This window comes from Tympanuchus pallidicinctus, unplaced genomic scaffold (assembly GCF_026119805.1).
Source record: "Tympanuchus pallidicinctus isolate F22 unplaced genomic scaffold, pur_lepc_1.0 scaffold57, whole genome shotgun sequence".
NCBI classification, from domain to species: Eukaryota; Metazoa; Chordata; class Aves; order Galliformes; family Phasianidae; genus Tympanuchus; species Tympanuchus pallidicinctus.
The window spans coordinates 390570-408219 of NW_026294777.1; the positions used below are offsets into that span (position 1 = coordinate 390570).

General features: G+C 55.2%; 1 protein-coding gene and 1 long non-coding RNA gene across 2 annotated transcripts in view; one reads left to right on the forward strand and one right to left on the reverse strand.

Moving 5' to 3' along the window:
* Positions 1-17650, forward strand: part of SHANK3 (SH3 and multiple ankyrin repeat domains 3) — a 279947-nt gene that overhangs the window by 225646 nt on the left and 36651 nt on the right. Inside the window, exon 15 of the mRNA XM_052705382.1 lies at positions 11910-11992. Within this exon, the coding sequence (XP_052561342.1) occupies positions 11910-11992 (83 nt within the window). The remainder of the gene's footprint in view (positions 1-11909; positions 11993-17650) is intronic.
* Positions 4727-5379, reverse strand: LOC128091972 (uncharacterized). Its single transcript, XR_008211564.1, has 3 exons — positions 5303-5379; positions 5069-5120; positions 4727-4808 (listed from the first exon to the last, which is right to left on the reverse strand). It is a non-coding gene; the product is annotated as an uncharacterized LOC128091972 (long non-coding RNA).

The following is a 17650-nucleotide window of genomic DNA, read 5'->3' on the forward strand; positions in this document are numbered from 1 at the left end:
TGCCCTCCTCTGGACCCGCTCCCAGAGCTCCACATCCTTCCTGTGCTGGGTTCCCCAGGCCTGGACACAGCACTGCAGATGGGGCCTCACAAGAGCCGAGCAGAGGGGGACGATCACCTCCCTGTCCCTGCTGGCCGCCCCTTTTTTAATGCAGCCCGGATCACAGCTGGGTAGAAGCACACGTGGGGCTCTGCACAGCCAGTGCGCGTTCCTGTCAGCACAGATTTAAGGGTAATAAATGCATTTCTGCAAACAGCTTCCAGGAGGAGAGCGTCGCGCTTTGCCTACGGTCCCTTTTGCGTGTCTGCGATGGTAAGGGAGGGCTGGGAGGAAGGAGGAGGGCATGGATTATTTACTACAACCCAGCAGCGCACGGAAGAGTGGCTCACACCAGGCAGGGACAGCCCGGATGATTCAGCCCCAAATTGTTCTGTTTGTACGTTGGGGAAGGAAGGAGCGCCCACGTGGAGTGTGAGCAGCATCAGGGCCGTGCAAGCAGAGCACAGGTAAGGCTGCTGGCTGTGTGTGCCGGCGCAGGGCAGCTGCTGCACCCTGCATGGCTCTGCACACGATGCTTCCCTGGTTAGAAACCAGCACACGTGAAATTAGCAGGAGATGAGGCACAACAAAGAGGTTTTGTTGCTGGCTGTTCGTGTTTTCAACGGAGGTGACACAATGTATTGAGAGCGGCCGAGTGCGTGAGCTTCCAGCTGTTCTTAATTACAGGTAGAAGTTAATGCTAATTATTAAGAAGGGAATGTGTCAGATCCATGGGAAGCAGCCGCGGCGTCAGAACGAGGGGGGTGTGAATGGCCGGATATCGTGAGTGCAGCGTGGGAATGGGAAGCAGAAGGAAGCAGGGACAGAGGCTGCAGATATTGCACGTGCTTCCTTGGAGGCTGCAGAACTGCAGAGCGGCTCTGAGGAGCATCTCTTACAGTACTGCTGAGCTGAATCACAGAGACGGGTGAGAGATGGACCTCATGGGCGCTGCCCCTTCCCACGAGCGTGGAGCAGAGCTGGGGCTCAGCGTGGGGGGAGGATGCAGTCCTAACCCTAACCCTAACCCTAACCCTAACCCTAACCCTAATGCAGTCCTAACCCTAACCCTAACCTTACCCTAACCCTAACCCTAACCCTAATGCAGTCCTAACCCTAACCCTAACCTTACCCTAACCCTAACCCTAACCCTAACCCTAATCTTAACCCTAACCCTAACCCTAACCCCAACCCTAACCCTAACCCTAACCCTAACCCTAACCCTAGTCCTAACCCTAACCCTAGTCCTAACCCTAACCCTAACCCTAACCCTAACCCTAACCCTTACCCTAACCCTAACCCTAACCCTAACCCTTACCCTAACCCTAACCCTAACCCTAACCCATACCCTAACCCTAACCCTAACCCTAACCCCAACCCTAACCCTAACCCTAACTCTAACCCTAGTCCTAACCCTAACCCTAACCCTAACCCTAACCCTAACCCTTACCCTAACCCTAACCCTTACCCTAACCCTAACCCTAACCCTAACCCTTACCCCAACCCTAACCCTAACCCTAACCCTAACCCCAACCCTAACCCTAACCCTAACCCTAGTCCTAACCCTAACCCTAACCCTAACCCTAACCCTAACCCTAACCCTAACCCTAACCCTAACCCTAACCCCAACCCTAACCCTAACCCTAACCCTTACCCTAACCCTAACCCCAACCCTAACCCTAACCCTAACCCTAGTCCTAACCCTAACCCTAACCCTAACCCCAACCCTAACCCTAACCCTAACCCCAACCCCAACCCTAACCCTAACCCTAACCCCAACCCCAACCCCAACCCTAACCCCAAACCTAACCCTAACCCTAACCCCAACCCTAACCCTAACCCTACCCTAACCCTAACCCTAACCCCAACCCTTACCCTAACCCTAACCCTAACCCTAACCCCAACCGTAACCCCAACCCCAACCCTAACCCTAACCCTAACCCCAACCCCAACCCCAACCCCAAACCTAACCCTAACCCTAACCCCAACCCTAACCCTAACCCTACCCTAACCCTAACCCTAACCCTAACCCTAACCCTAACCCTAACCCTAACCCTAACCCTAACCCCAACCCTAACCTCAACTCTAACCCTAACCCTAACCCCAACCCTAACCCCAACCCTAACCCAACTCTAACCCTAACCCCAACCCTAACCCCAACACCAACCCCAACACCAACCCTAACCCTAACCCCAAACCTAACCCTAACCCTAACCCTAACCCTAACCCTACCCTAACCCTACCCTAACCCTACCCTAACCCTAACCCAAACCCAAACCCTAACCCTAACCCTAACCCTAACCCAAACCCAAACCCTAACCCTAACCCTAACCCTAACCCCAACCCTAACCCTAACCCTTACCCAAATCCTAACCCCAACCCCAACCCCAACCCCAACCCTAACCCTGATGGGGGCACAGACCCACTGCCTCACATTGAGCATCAGTGGCACCGCAACCCAGGGCTGATTCATGAGAGCACTTCAGCCTGGCAGCCACAGGCACAGACAGAAAAGCATCATTCATCCTTCCTCTCATCCTGCGGCTGATAAGTCGTTCATTCAGAAGGCAGAAGCTCTTAATTAAGCTGGCAATGGGCGTCTCAGTCAGTAGTGATTACACAGCTTGTGCTGAGCGTGGAGCAGCTGCGGTGGCAGTGGGTCTGGGTGTGATGAGGGCAGCTCTTAGAATCCTGGAATCCTCTGGGTTGGAAAAAAACTTCAAGATAAGTGAGGCCAACCATCGCAGAATCATGGAATCACAGAATAGTTTGGGTTGGAAGGGACCTCAAGGATCACAAAGCTCCAACCCCCCACCAATGCAGGGCCACCAATGTTTGCATCTCACAGCAGCCCAGGCTGCCCAGGGCCCCATCCAACCTCCAACACCTCCAGGGATGGACGGGGCATCACAGCCTCTCTGGGCAGCTGTTGCAGCCCCTGTGATTCTATGATTCTATGAACCCTTAAGGCTGGGAGGGACCCATAGCCATACATAGAACTTCAGTGGACCGAGGTTTAGGAGTGCTTTTGCCTTTAGCCTGCCCAAGTGAGGGTCCACTGCCCCTCATTTGGACACAGTTTGGTTGCACGGAGGATGTCTGTGTTGTCAGTACCTCCATTTCCTTCTGCTCGCTCTGCCTGCAGCGTTTGCACTGTGCCTGCAGTTCGGTGCCCTTAAACACTCTCCATCTGTCTCCTTGCCAAGCTGGGTTCAATCCACAGCGTAGAATTCGGATTTTCTGGGACTTGTGTTTATTATTTACAGCAAGATGCGTTGTTCTTTCCTGAATGCATATTGGGTGAGACACAGACACAACGTTCTTCCTTCTCCTTCTGCTCAAGCTGAGGGGGATTCCAGGTCTCCCTGTTCCTTCTCAGCGTGTGCTGCAGCCCGGTGGTGGCAGCACCCCTCACTCTCACACCCTCTGCTCATCCCTGCTTTCCCCTCGGATGGCACAGAGCACAGATTGCAGAGCTGCAGCCCGTCCCTAGCTCTGCTGCATGCTCTGCTCCGCTGGCAGCGCTGAACAGCAGCATTCCCTGGCTGACATCTGTAACTCGTCTGCCTCCTCTTGTAGCCGTTTTCCTGCAGCACTCTGCAGGCTGGGCCAGTCGCTCTCACACCAAGGGCTGGAGGGGCTGATTGAGGGTGCATCCACGGGAGGAGCTGCTTGCACCCATCTGCTGCGCTGCCCTTCTGAGGGTAAGAATCCGGCACCGGCAGCTTCCTCCTGCCAGCTGATGCTGCAGAGCCTCGTCCCTCTGTCGTGCCGTGGTTTCCTCTTTTCCTCCACTCGAGCACTTTTAGGGCGCTGCGGCGCTGGCTCTGCTGCCCAGAGCTGTGGGTGCCCCATCCCTGGAGGTGCCCCAGGCTGTGGATGAGCCCTGGGCAGCCCAAGCTGAGGGGGCACCCAGCCCATGGCAGGGGTGGAACTGAACGATTATTTAAGGTCCTTTCTAACCCAACCATTCTGGGGTTTGGTGATTCTATGATTTTCAGGGCTTCGGTGTTTTCTTGGTTAGCACTGATAGCTTAAAGTCCATCCAAAGCGTATCATAAACTTCTCATTCACTCAGTGACCTCTTCTTTTCACTGTAGAATCGCAGAGCGGGTGGAAATTTGCTCTGACATCCCCAATCCAACCCCAATCCGTCCCACTGCCCACATCCCCCCAGTGCCACATCCCTGTGCTCATCAAACACCCCCAGGGATGGGGGCTCCCCGCTGCCCTGGGCAGCTGTGCAGTGCTGGCCGCTCTTTGCAGCACAGGTTGTTCCCAATTCCATCCCTACCCTCCCCATTGCACCCTGAGCCCATCCCCTCCCGTCCTATTGCTGCTTATCTCCCCACATGATACCCATTGGTGTGTGGAAATCCAATGCATCCAGCCCTGCAAATGCCCTGTGCAAACTCTCTGCATTTCAGTTGGGAAGGTGCTGCTCTTCACTGCGAGGCTTTCTCACCTTCTGTGCTATCTGGTCTTCAGAGCTTTTCAGGATCTCAGCCCACGTTTCATCTAGGAATGAATAGCATTGGCTTTGGGTGTGGAAATGGTGTCTGAAATGCTTGCGACCATTGCTGGATGGGATCTGATCCCAAACATCACAGCCTGAACGTGATCTCGAGCATCACAACCTGAATGTGATCCCGAATATTCCATCCTGAATGGGATCCTAAATGGCACAACCTGAACGTGATCCCAAATATTGCATCCTGAATGGGATCCCAAATGGCAGCAACCTGAATGTGATTCCAAAGCATCACAGCCTGAATGGGATCCCAAATGGCACAACCTGAATGTGGTCCCAAATATTCCATCCTGAATGTGATCCCAAATGGCACAACCTGAATGTGATCCCAAATATTGCATCCTGAATGGGATCCTAAATGGCACAAGCTGAATGTGATCCCAAATATTGCATCCTGAATGGGATCCTAAATGGCACAACCTGAACGTGATCCCAAATATTGCATCCTGAATGTGATCCCAAATATTGCATCCTGAATGTGATGCTAAATGGCACAACCTGAATGTGATCCCAAATATTCCATCCTGAATGTGATCCTAAATGGCACAACCTGAATGAGATCCCAAATGGCACAGCCTGAATGTGATCCCAAATATTCCATCCTGAATGGGATCCTAAATGGCACAACCTGAATGTGATCCCAAATATTGCATCCTGAATGGGATCCCAAATATTCCATCCTGAATGTGATCCCAAATATTCCATCCTGAATGTGATCCCAAATGGCACAACCTGAATGTGATCCCAAATATTGCATCCTGAATGGGATCCCAAATGGCACAACCTGAATGTGATCCCAAATATTCCATCCTGAATGGGATCCTAAATGGCACAACCTGAACGTGATCCCAAATATTGCATCCTGAATGTGATCCCAAATGGCACAACCTGAATGTGATCCCAAATATTGCATCCTGAATGGGATCCTAAATGGCACAACCTGAATGTGATCCCAAATATTCCATCCTGAATGGGATCCTAAATGGCACAACCTGAATGTGATCCCAAATATTGCATCCTGAATGTGATCCCAAATGGCACAACCTGAATGTGATCCCAAATATTCCATCCTGAATGGGATCCTAAATGGCACAACCTGAACGTGATCCCAAATATTGCATCCTGAATGTGATCCCAAATGGCACAACCTGAATGTGATCCCAAATATTGCATCCTGAATGGGATCCTAAATGGCACAACCTGAATGTGATCCCAAATATTCCATCCTGAATGGGATCCTAAATGGCACAACCTGAATGTGATCCCAAATATTGCATCCTGAATGTGATCCCAAATGGCACAACCTGAATGTGATCCCAAATATTCCATCCTGAATGTGATCCCAAATGGCACAACCTGAATGTGATCCCAAATATTCCATCCTGAATGTGATCCCAAATATTCCATCCTGAATGTGATCCCAAATATTGCATCCTGAATGTGATCCTAAATGGCACAACCTCAATCTGATCCCAAATATTCCATCCTGAATGTGATCCCAAATGGCACAACCTGAATGTGATCCCAAATATTCCATCCTGAATGTGATCCCAAATGGCACAACCTGAATGTGATCCCAAATATTCCATCCTGAATGTGATCCCAAATATTGCATCCTGACCGTGATCCCAAACAACGCATCCTTCCTTGGATTCTGGGGAGCTTTGGGAGGTTCTGTGTGTGTACGCGTGGCTGGAAGGTGGCTCCTTCTGGGGGCAGAGTTGCTCCTCGTGTGCCACTTTGCTTTTGACGTCGTTCACCATCAGTGCCTTGACGAGCTGCCTCCTCCCTGAATTAAACTGAAAGCGCTGCTGATGATAATCAGGGCCTGGGGATGAGCTGTGAGCACAAACAGGCTCCTCTTCAGCCCCTTCCCCTCCTCCTGCTCTCCTCTGCTTCCATTGCAGGAGCACCACTGTGACAGCACTTGCAGAGGTGTCTGCTCAGTCTCTGTGGATCCCCAGGTGGATTATTTCTCCTTTTGGGACGGGGCTTTTCCCAGTTTCACTGACAGGGAACCCCTGGCTGCCCGGCTCTTGGAGCCTTCAGTAGGGATGAGCCTCTCAGAGCCTCAGCAGGGATGATGCAGCGGATCCCAGACCCCTGGGGCGCACACAGCACACGCTCACGGCTGGCAGAAGCTGAAGTATTTGATGCACGAGTCCAAGGGTGACTGCAGATCTCTTTTCCTAAAGCTTCGCCTGCTGGGGGCTGAGTGGGCAGGGATGGAAGCCTCGTGCTGCCCCATGGACGCCCTCACTGCTCTGCAGGACAGGTTTGATGGGGACCCATTTGTGCTCTCCCAGCCATCCCAGCTGCGATGCAAAGCTGGCCCTGATCAGAGGCAGCTTCTGGAGTGCAGATTGGGAACACAGCTGCTCTGCGTTCTGGTCTTGGTTTTCTGGGGCAGAGAGGAAAGCTTGTTGATAAGGACCTGCACTGACGCACTGTGCAGCAGGGAATTGGCAGCTTTATACCATTCTGTCACTGCTGTGGGTCTTGCAGCACCCCGGGATGTGAGTGAGCTTTACTGGGAAAGGCCCATCCTCCCATCTTCCAGCTCCACCTCACACACCTGAACTCAGGTTGTTCTCCAGCAGAGTCCATCACCAAGATGCCCGGGAGCAACCTGGCACCATCAGCAGCCCTTCCTGTGCTTCGTTACTGCTGGGAAGTTGTGGCACCTTGCAAGCATTTCTAACTGGGAACGAGCAAATGAGTGCATAGGAACAGCCGTGCCCTCAGCTGTGTTTGCTGGGCCCTTACAATCGTGGGATGGTGAGGGTTGGACAAGAGCTGTAGGGTCATCAGGTCCAGCCATCAATCCAGTGTGAGCGCACCCCAACCGCAGCCACACGTTGGGATGGGACTCAGTGCCTCCTGGGCAGCTCCCTCCAGCACTTGCAGCTGATGTTATCTCAAACCTCCCCTGGCACAACCTGAGGCCATTTCCTCTCATCCCGTCGCTTGGGAGAAGAGAGAAGAGCCCGATTTCATAGAATCATAGATAGAATCACCAAGGTTGGAAAAGACCTCAAAGCTCATCCGGTCCAACCGTTCCCCCATCCCCAACAGCTCCCACTGAACCACGTCCCTCAACACAGCATCCAGCCTTTCCTTGGACACCCCCAGGCTCGGTGACTCCACCACCTCTCTGTTCATCCATTGCAGTGCCTGAAACCACACCGCATCCCCCCTGAGGTCACTGCGGTGCAAACACGCGGCCTCCTGACCTCCCATGCGTCCTCCTGGGGCTCTGCTGCTGCCCCGCTTCCCCCTCAGCTGTGCAGCATCTCCTCCTCCTCCTCCCAGAGGACGTGACTCACATGCAGGCTGTGACTGTTGGCCTGTGGGCTCCAGGCTGTTCCCTGGGAGCAGTGCAGATGTGTGCAGTCCCGGATCCAGCGGCGCCGTTCACCTGACAAAATGTGGGCGTTCGTTTCAGCGTGGGGTGAATCAGCCCCATTGACTTCACCCAGGAGCTCCGTTGAGTCTGAAAACAGCCCAGCACCTATAGGTGCTGCTTTCTGCAGCCCACGTCCGACTGCGTGGCTCCCATCCTGCGGTGCAGGGAGAGGAAGAAAGGTTCAATAGGGACTCGGCTGCGTTTCTGCTCATTCCTCTCCCTGCAGCACTGCTGCTCAGAGCCCAGGGGCTGCCTGTGCCTTCTGCTGGCCGTCCTGCCAGCCCTTCTCCATCCCTGCTCTCCCCACCCTCTGCCTTTTTCCTCCTGGATTTTTCAGGCCAGCACCAGAAAGCCCAGATGCGCTCTTGCGACGCGTGGATGTGGCAATGGGGACGTGGTTACCGGGCACGGTGGGGATGGCCTGGGGTTGGATTTGAGTCCTTTTCCACCTGGATGGTTCTGTGATTCTGTGGCTGCATTGAGCCCGGCCCAGGATGGACCCCCTTTCATCCCACTCTACGCACCCACCTGACAGTGAGAAATGGGCCAGGCCAGCTCTTCTCTCACCTCGAGCCCTTGTGCACCCCTTGCTTTTAGTGAGCAAATCCTGTGAGAGCGATCAGGAAGCTGAGCTGAGTCAGGGTCTGCATCGCAGAACTGCCTTCCTGCCTTCAGGAGACCCGTTGTGTCCCAGCAGCAATCAGGTTCAGCACAAGTAGTTCTCACAAATCACAGAACCACAGAATGGCCTGGGTTGGAAAGGATCACAACGCTCATCTGGTTCCAACCCCCTGCAGGGTCGCCAGGAGGCAAACAGGGACACACAGATCCCCACAGAGACCCCTTTACAGACCCTTCCAACCCGATCAGTCCATGGTTCTGTCATCTTTCAGGACCCTTCCAACCCAACCCAACCATTCCATGGTTCTCTCATCTTTCAGGACCCTTCCAACCCAACCCAACCATTCTGTGGTTCTCTCTTCTTTCAGGACCCTTCCAACTCAACTGTTCTGTGATTCTGTCATCCTTAAGGACCTTCCAACCCAACCATTCCGTGGCTCTGTCATCTTTCAGGACCCTTCCAACCCAACCATTCCATGGCTCTATGATCTTTCAGGACCCTTCCAACCCAGCCATTCTGTGGTTCTCTCATCTTTCAGGACCCTTCCAACCCAACCCAACCATTCTGTGGTTATGTCATCTTTCAGGACCCTTCCAACCCAACCCAACCATTCCGTGGTTCTGTCATCTTTCAGGACCCTTCCAACCCAACCACTCCGTGGTTCTCTCATCTTTCAGGACCCTTCCAACCCAACCCAACCATTCCATGCTTCTGTCATCTTTATGGACCCTTCCAACCCAACCACTCCGTGGTTCTCTCATCTTTCAGTACCCTTCCAACCCAACCCAACCATTCTGTGGTTCTCTCATCTTTCAGGACCCTTCCAACCCAGCCATTCTGTGGTTCTGTCATCTTTAAGGACCCTTCCAGCCCAACCATTCCATGGTTCTGCAACGTTTAGGACCCTTCCAGCCCTCAGACATTCTGTCATTCTATGGACTCTGAGGATCCATCGAAGCCATCCCACGTTGTGTTTTTATGATTCTATGGCACACGGCTCAGGATGTGAGACTTCTGGCTGCCGTTTCCAGCCTCATGCTGCTGCTGTGGCCTCTGCTGGGAGCAGCTGTTAGCAATCCATTCCCAGTGGGACTTCCACAGCTCAGAAGAAAGGAGAGCTTTACACGTGTTGGGGAGCAGGTGTGGAAGGACAGGCAGTGTGTTGGAAACATGGCACAGAGAGGGGCTGTGTGACAGCCATTGGCCCCTGAAGCAGATTGCGTGGTTCTGTTGGGATTCATCCACACCTGGAGCGTTGTTGCATGAGGTTGTGTGACCAGTTTTCTAGATAGCCTTGATCTTTTTTTAAATGCAGAATGCCTAAAATGTCTGGAATTATTGTGCAAAGTGAAATAGCTGGGAAGTGCAAGGAGTTCCATCCCGTGTCTTGCATTCGTTTTAGTGGCAGCACTGTCCTGAGTCCTCAGAGCAACACACAGCTGCCTGCATTGGTGCACCTGCATCAGAGCACCCAGAGCAGCCCTGCAAGAAGGACCTGGGGGTCCTGATGGATGAAAAACGGACCATGAGCCAGCAGTGTGTGATTACAGCTCAGAAAGCAAATGGGATCCTGGGCTCCATCAGCAGAGGGGTGGCAGCAGGGACAGGGAGGTGATTGTCCCCCTCTGCTTTGCCCTCGTGAGGCTCCATCTGCAGCACTGCGTCCAGGGCTGGGGGTCCAAATACAAGACAGACAGGGAGCTGTTGGAGAGGGTGCAGAGCAGCCACAAAGATGAGCAGGGGGCTGCAGCACCGCCCTGCAAAGCCAGGCTGAGGGAGCTGGGCTGTCAGCATGGAGAAGAGAAGCTGGGGGTGAGCTGAGTGCAGCTGCAGGAGCTGAAGGGAGCCTGCAGACAGGAGGGGAGTCAACTCCTGGCAAGGGGAGATGGCAGCAGGACGAGGGGAAACGGCTGGAAGCTGAGGGAGGGCAGCTGGAGGTTGGATGTCAGGGGGAAGTTGTGTGCTGTGAGAGCGGGGAGGGGCTGGAACAGCTGCCCAGAGAGGCTGTGATGCCCCGTCCATCCCTGGAGGTGTTGGAGGCCAGGTTGGATGGGGCCCTGGGCAGCCTGGTTTAGCATTAAACGTGGAGGTTGGTGGCCCTGCATTGGTGAGGGGTTGGAGCTTCGTGATCCTTGAGCTCTCTTCCAACCCAAACCATTCTGTGACTCTGTGATTCTCTCTGGAGCAGACGGAGATGGAGCTGGGTCCTGCAGTGTTCATGGCAGCACCCCAGGGCTCTGCCCAAAGGGCCGTGATTCCCCGGAGCAACCTCTGCTCAGGGCACCAGCAGCGGGGGGCTGCAGTGAGCCCACAGCACGCAGCAGGGCTGCAGGGAGCAGACTGTGTGTGGGCTGGGGGCTGGCGTGGGTCGGGGCTGGGAGCAGAGAGGTGGCGCATGTGTGTGCAGTCGGGGCTGGCGCCTGCTGAGTGGATGGAGGCTGACGCACACGTGTGTGGATCAGGGCTTGCACATGTGTGTGGGTCAGGTGCTGACACGTGTGTGCAGCTCAGAGACGTGGCACATGTGTGTGGGTCGGAGCTGGCACACACACACACACACACACGGGGCCAGGCTTGCAGTATGCGGGGAGGGGGCTGCAGGGCTGCATTCCCCCCTGTTCCCACCCCCCACACACACACGGGGGGGGCAAGGCATGGGATGACCCCTCCCCCCCCCCCCCCCCCATCACCGAGTCTTTCCGTTAGGTTCACAGAAAGCGCCTTTGTGAAAATAGGACAATGCATCGCCCCCCCCCTTTTCCCTCCCTCCCCCCCCCCCCCTCCCAATGACAGACGGTTCCTTAGCAACGCCGGGGGGGCTCTAAGGGAAGATGGGAGCACCGGGATGAGGATATAAACTCCGCCGCTCCCCCTCCCGGAGCTCACCGAGGGCCCCCCTCCCTTTGTCTCACATCCCGGCTCTCCGCACGGAGCATCGCCCACGCCCCCCCTCCCTCCCCCCAGCCCCCCCCCCCCCCCAAACCCACCCACCCTTCCACCGAGCACCGCGCTCCCCATCTCCCGGCCGAGGGCACCGGTGGAGGGTTGGGGGGGGGGTGGGGGGGACCGCAGCCCCCCGCATGCGCCCGCAGGTGACCGCGGGGAGCCCGGAGCCCCCCGCCCGCCGCCGCCGTTGTGCTCCGACTGCGGGAAAGGGAGGGAGGGAGCGGCCGCTGCCCCGCTCCGCTGCGATGAGACGCTCCGTGGGAAGAGGAGGGCTCCCCGCAGCCGGCACGAAGCCCCCCGGCGCCCGGCAGCATGGTGCTGAGATCTAACCCCAGCGTCATTCTCTTGTGCTCTTTCCTGCCCAGCGACTACATCATCGAGGAGAAAACGGCCGTGCTGCAGAAGAGGGAGCATGAGGGATTCGGGTTTGTGTTGCGCGGGGCCAAAGGTAAGGAGGGGGCTGCGGGGCTGCCGGGTTGCGGGGTCGGGGGAGGGGGGGGGGGGGGGTTGGAGGGGGGGGGGGGCGGCCGTGGGGCAGCGCTGCGTGACGCGTGGGGCTGCGCTCGGGGGCTGTGAGCGCTCCGCTGCCCGCACGGTGCGGTCGCTGCGGCCCCGTACCGTTACACGAGGGCTCCCCGCTGCCCGTCGTGTTCGGGGTGCAGCCGCCGTGGCTTTTTGCGGTCGTTTGTTTTTTGGGGCTTTTCTTTTTTTTAATGCGTGAAGTTTGGCGCTGTTCCGTGCGGTGGGGATCCCTCCTGGGGGGGGGGGGGGGAGGTGGAGGGGATAAAGGTGGGGGTTTTGAGCCCCGGCGCTGCTCGGAGGGAGGGGGGGGGGGGGGTGATGCGCGGCCCCCGCAGAGCCGCTCGTTGCCGCGGTGGCTCCCGATGCGCGGAGAGGTTTTGGCTACGATCGAAGGAATCCCTCCGGGTGCGAAGGGAACGTGCGCCGTCGGGCGATGCGCTCAGCCCTGCAGCGAGGGGCGGCTCCCCTCCGGCTGAAGGCTCGGGAAAGGCCGGGGGGCTGCGAGGTACGGAACGGCGGGGCGGGCTGCGGCAGCCGCGCTGCGGGGCGAGGGGGGAGAAAGGAGAAAGCGGCCCCCGGGGGCTGAGAGCTGCGCCCGGGTGGCAGCCGAGGCTCCGGAGCTGCTTTTGTGCCGCCGAGCACCGAGGCGAACCTGCGGGCGGGCGGGCGGGCAGGGCTCCTCACTGCGCAGCGCCCGACCGTGTGTGTGTGTGACATGTGTGTGTGTGTGTGACATGTGTGTGTGTGTGACACGTGTGTGTGTGTGACACGTGTGTGTGTGATATACGTGTGTGTGTGTGATACATGTGTGTGTGATACATGTGTGTGTGTGTGTGACACGTGTGTGTGTGACACGTGTGTGTGTGATACATGTGTGTGTGTGTGATACATGTGTGTGTGATACATGCGTGTGTGTGACACGTGTGTGTGTGATACATGTGTGTGTGTGTGATACATGTGTGTGTGATACATGCGTGTGTGTGACATGTGTGTGTGTGACACGTGTGTGTGTGATACATGTGTGTGTGATACATGTGTGTGTGTGTGTGATACATGTGTGTGTGATATGTGTGTGTGTGACACGTGTGTGTGTGTGATACATGTGTGTGTGTGATACATGTGTGTGTGACACGTGTGTGTGTGTGTGATACGTGTGTGTGTGTGATACATGTGTGTGTGACATGTGTGTGTGTGTGTGACACGTGTGTGTGTGACACGTGTGTGTGTGATACATGTGTCTGTGTGACACGTGTGTGTGATATATGTGTGTGTGACACGTGTGTGTGTGTGACGTGTGTGTGATATATGTGTGTGATATATGTGTGTGTGACATGTGTGTGTGATATATGTGTGTGTGATATATGTGTGTGTGTGATACACGTGTGTGTGTGTGACGTGTGTGTGATATATGTGTATTATATATGTGTGTGTGACACATGTGTGTGTGATACATGTGTGTGTGTGATATGTGTGTGTGTGATATGTGTGTGTGTGACACGTGTGTGTGTGTGACACGTGTGTGCGTGTGTGACGTGTGTGTGATATATTGTGTGTGATATATGTGTGTGTGACATGTGTGTGTGATATATGTGTGTGTGTGACACGTGTGTGTGTGACACATGTGTGTGTGATACATGTGTGTGTGATATATGTGTGTGTGACATGTGTGTGTGTGACATGTGTGTGTGTGTGACACGTGTGTGTGTGTGATACATGTGTGTATGTGACACGTGTGTGTGTGACATGTGTGTGTGTGACATACATGTCTGTGACGTGTGTGTGATGTATGTGTGACATACATGTGTTTATGACATGTGTGTGTGTGACATATGTGTGTGTGACATGTGCGTGTGCCATGCATGTGTGTGTGACGTGTGTGTGTGTGACATACATGTGTGACATATGTGTGTGGCATGTGTGTGACATAGGTATGTATGACATGTGTGTGTATGACATACGTATGTGTGACATACATGTGTGTGACGTGTGTGTGTGTGTGTGCCATACATGTGTGTGAGTGCCATATGTGTGTCTGTGCCATACGTGTGTGTGCCATACATGCATGTGCCAGATGTGTGTGTGCCATACATGTGTGTGTGCCATATGTGTGTCTGTGCCATTTGCGTGTGTTGCTATACATGTGTGAGCCATACGTGTTTGTGTGAGCCATACGTGTGTGTGTGAGCCATACGTGTGTGTGTGTGCCATACGTGTGTGTGTGTGCCATACGTGTGTGTGTGTGTGCCATGCAGTGTGTGTGCCATATGTGTGTGTGTGTGCCATGCAGTGTGTGTGTGTGCCATGCAGTGCGTGTGTGTGCCATACATGTGTGTGTGTGTGCCATACAGTGTGTGTGTGCCATACATGTGTGTGTGCCATACGTGTGTGTGTGTGACCATACATGTGTGTGTGTGCCATACAGTGTGTGTGCCAGCTGTGCCCACGTGCTGCCCTCACCACCCAGTGCATCGCAGCGTGAAACTTCAGCCCTCAAAATGGCATCCGTTCCTTTGCTGGATCAGACTGGCAGCAGTGAGGTTGGGGCAGACGTGGGGTAAATTTCCTCCTGTTTCTGTTTGTTTTATTTTCTCAGGCTCTGTGTCTTCCCTTTGTGTGCCAGGGCCAGAGGGGAGGGCAGGGGACAGGATGGGCAGTGCTGGAGAGTTCACAGTGGGACTGAGAGGGGTCACCCACGTCCCCAACCCTTTGGGTTTATGACACAACATGAGAGCCTCTGTCCCAGCCCCGTGTCACTGCTGCTCACACCTGGTTTGGGTAACAAAGCTGTGATGTCTCTCGATGATGAGAGAAGGGAGGGAGCGAAGGCAGCGGAGCCTCTGCAGGGGGAAGGAGCAGGGAGGTGAGGTGCATCCCTGGAGGAGCCGCGCTCAGTGCTGCAGAGGATGGGGAGAGCCCAGCACACTGCTGGAGGCTGGGATTGCCCATGGTGTGTCAGGTTTGGGGAGCCACCCCTTCGTCACATCCCATCCCATCCTGTCCCGTCTCATCCCATCCCGTCAATCCCATCCCACCCCATCCTGTTCCATTTCTTCCCATTCCATCCTGTCCCATCCCATAAGTCCCATCCAATCCCATCCGATCCCTTCCCATCCCTTCCTGTCCCATCTTATCCCATCTCAACCCATACAATCTCATCCCATCCCATCCCTTCCAATCCCTTCATATGCAATCTGATCCCATCCCCATCCCATCCTGTCCCATCCATTCCCATCTCATCCCACCCCATCCCATCCCATCCCATCCCATCCCACCCCATCCCATCTCATCCCATCCCATCCCACCCCATCCCATCCCATCCCATCCCATCCCATCCCATCCCATCCCATCCTATCCATTCCCATCTCATCTCTTCTAATCCCATCCCAGCCCATCCCATCCTATCCCGTTTCATCCCATCCCATCCCATCCCATCCTGTCCTATCCATTCCCATCTCATCTCTTCCCATCCCATCCCATCCCATCCCATCCCATCCCATCCCATCCCATCCCATCCCATCCCATCCCATCCCATCCCATCCCATCCCATCCCATCCCATCCCTTCCAATCCCTTCATATGCAATCTGATCCCATCCCATCCCATCCTGTCCCATCCATTCCCATCTCATCTCTTCCAATCCCAGCCCATCCCATCCCATCCCATCCAATCCCATCCTATCCATTCCCATCTCATCTCTTCCAATCCCATCCCATCCATTCCCATCTCATCCCATCCCATCCCATCCCATCTCCATCTGCACTTGGCACCCAGATGGATGAGGTCAGACCCAGGAGAGTTTACTCAGAGGCTGTCCTGAGCTCCCTGGGGCTGTGGATGGGACAGGGCAGGGGCAGCCCCTGAATGGAGGTGGGAGGCAACCAGGAGCATCCCGGTGTTTCCCAGCCCAATGCATGGCTGGCAATCCTGGGCTCGGAGCAATGAGAGACGTTCCTTGGTTGTAATACCCTGTCCTCCTTCTGTGCGTGGAGCAACCTCCCTGCTGCCCCGGGCACAGAGCAGGCACTGCTCCTGCAGCAATGCCATTTGTAAGATCCACCCCCACTACAGCAGGAATTCCATCCAGAGGCCACATCTGGACTTCTACATCCAGGCCAGAGATGTGGGGCAGTGGGAGTGGGGGCAGCTGCAGGAGCTGATGGCTTCGGGCACAGCAGTGATGAGCAGAGCTGTGCTTGGAGGCTTCCCCCACGTGGGCTCTGTGTCCACGGAGGGGCTGTGAGCGACCCAGTGCAGCTGTCACATCCCAGCAGGGCCACCCGACGCCGCTGGAGGTCCCATTTGTCACCCATCTCTCCCCATCCCTCAGTGGGGGATGCAGCAGGACGCAGTCAGCTCCATCCCAGCCCCACAGCTGATGGCATTGAGCATTTCAGAGCCGCTCCCATCACAAACTCCTGCTTCTTGTTGGCCACGCTTTCTGTGCTGAAAGGTTCCAGTTTGGTGTCCAGCATCGGCTGTGTGTGTTCTCAGCCCTCCGTGTGCACAGCTGCTGACGCTGAGACAAAGTTCCCTGGCTGAGCTCAGGGCTCCCAGCACCCAACGCTGCATTGCTCCACCTGTGGGGCAGGTTTGGTTGCCTTTCCAGCAGCAGAAGCTCTGCAGTGAGTGCTGGGAAGTGCTGGGGCAGCAAGGTGAGCAGCCGGGTCTGGCAGAGGTGGAACGGGAATGGGAAGAGCTCATTGATGGCATTTGTGCAGAGAGGGAGTGCTGTGACACTTGGTGACCCTTGGGATGAGCTCAGGTTGGGACTGGAGGATGTATTTGAAGCACTTCAGACAGCGTCTGCATTGCTAAGGGCCGTGTCTTCGTTTTGGAGATCCAGTCCAACCAGTGCAGCTGGGACATGGTAGCGCTGCTACGACCGCTCCTATGCTTCAACCTGAGGAATTTCAGATCCTGGGAGGTGTAAAATGAACCTCTGTAGCTCCTCTTCTCCTCCAAACACACGTGTTCCAGCAGTGCCTCTCGTCCACTGCCCAGCAGCAGGTCTTAGAATGGCAGAATCACCGAGGTTGGAAAGGACCGCAGGGATGCACTGGGTGTCCGAGCGGTGCTGTGCGCCCTGCTGCCCGCTGCCTGCACTCCAACATGCCTTCAGGGGTTAAATAAACACCAGGCAGCTCAGGTGTTCTGCAGTCAATACAACATTGAGCCCTATTTTATTATTTCCCTGGAGGCATTCAAGGCAAGGTCACTACTATCTAGTAGTAGACACAGAGGTTGCTGGCCCTGCATGCAGCAGGGGGTTGGAGATTGGAGATCCTTGAGGTCCCTTCCAACCCAACCCGTTCCATGTTTCTATGATCTTCCATTCTGTGCTTGTGCTTGCAGACAAGTAGCTGGGATCCCAACCATTTACTTTCCATTAACTCGCTGTATTTTTTTCACTGCTGAGCCCGGCTGGGTACAAAAGGAACTTTCCTGCAAGGAGTTTTTTGCAGAGTGTTTGCAGAGCCCCAAAGAGCTGCATCACGAAGGCTGTGCTGCTGCAAAGTCAGATCAGCCTGGGCTCATCATGCTGCCTTTGCTTTCACCGTGATGCTGCCTTGACTTCTGAGATGTGA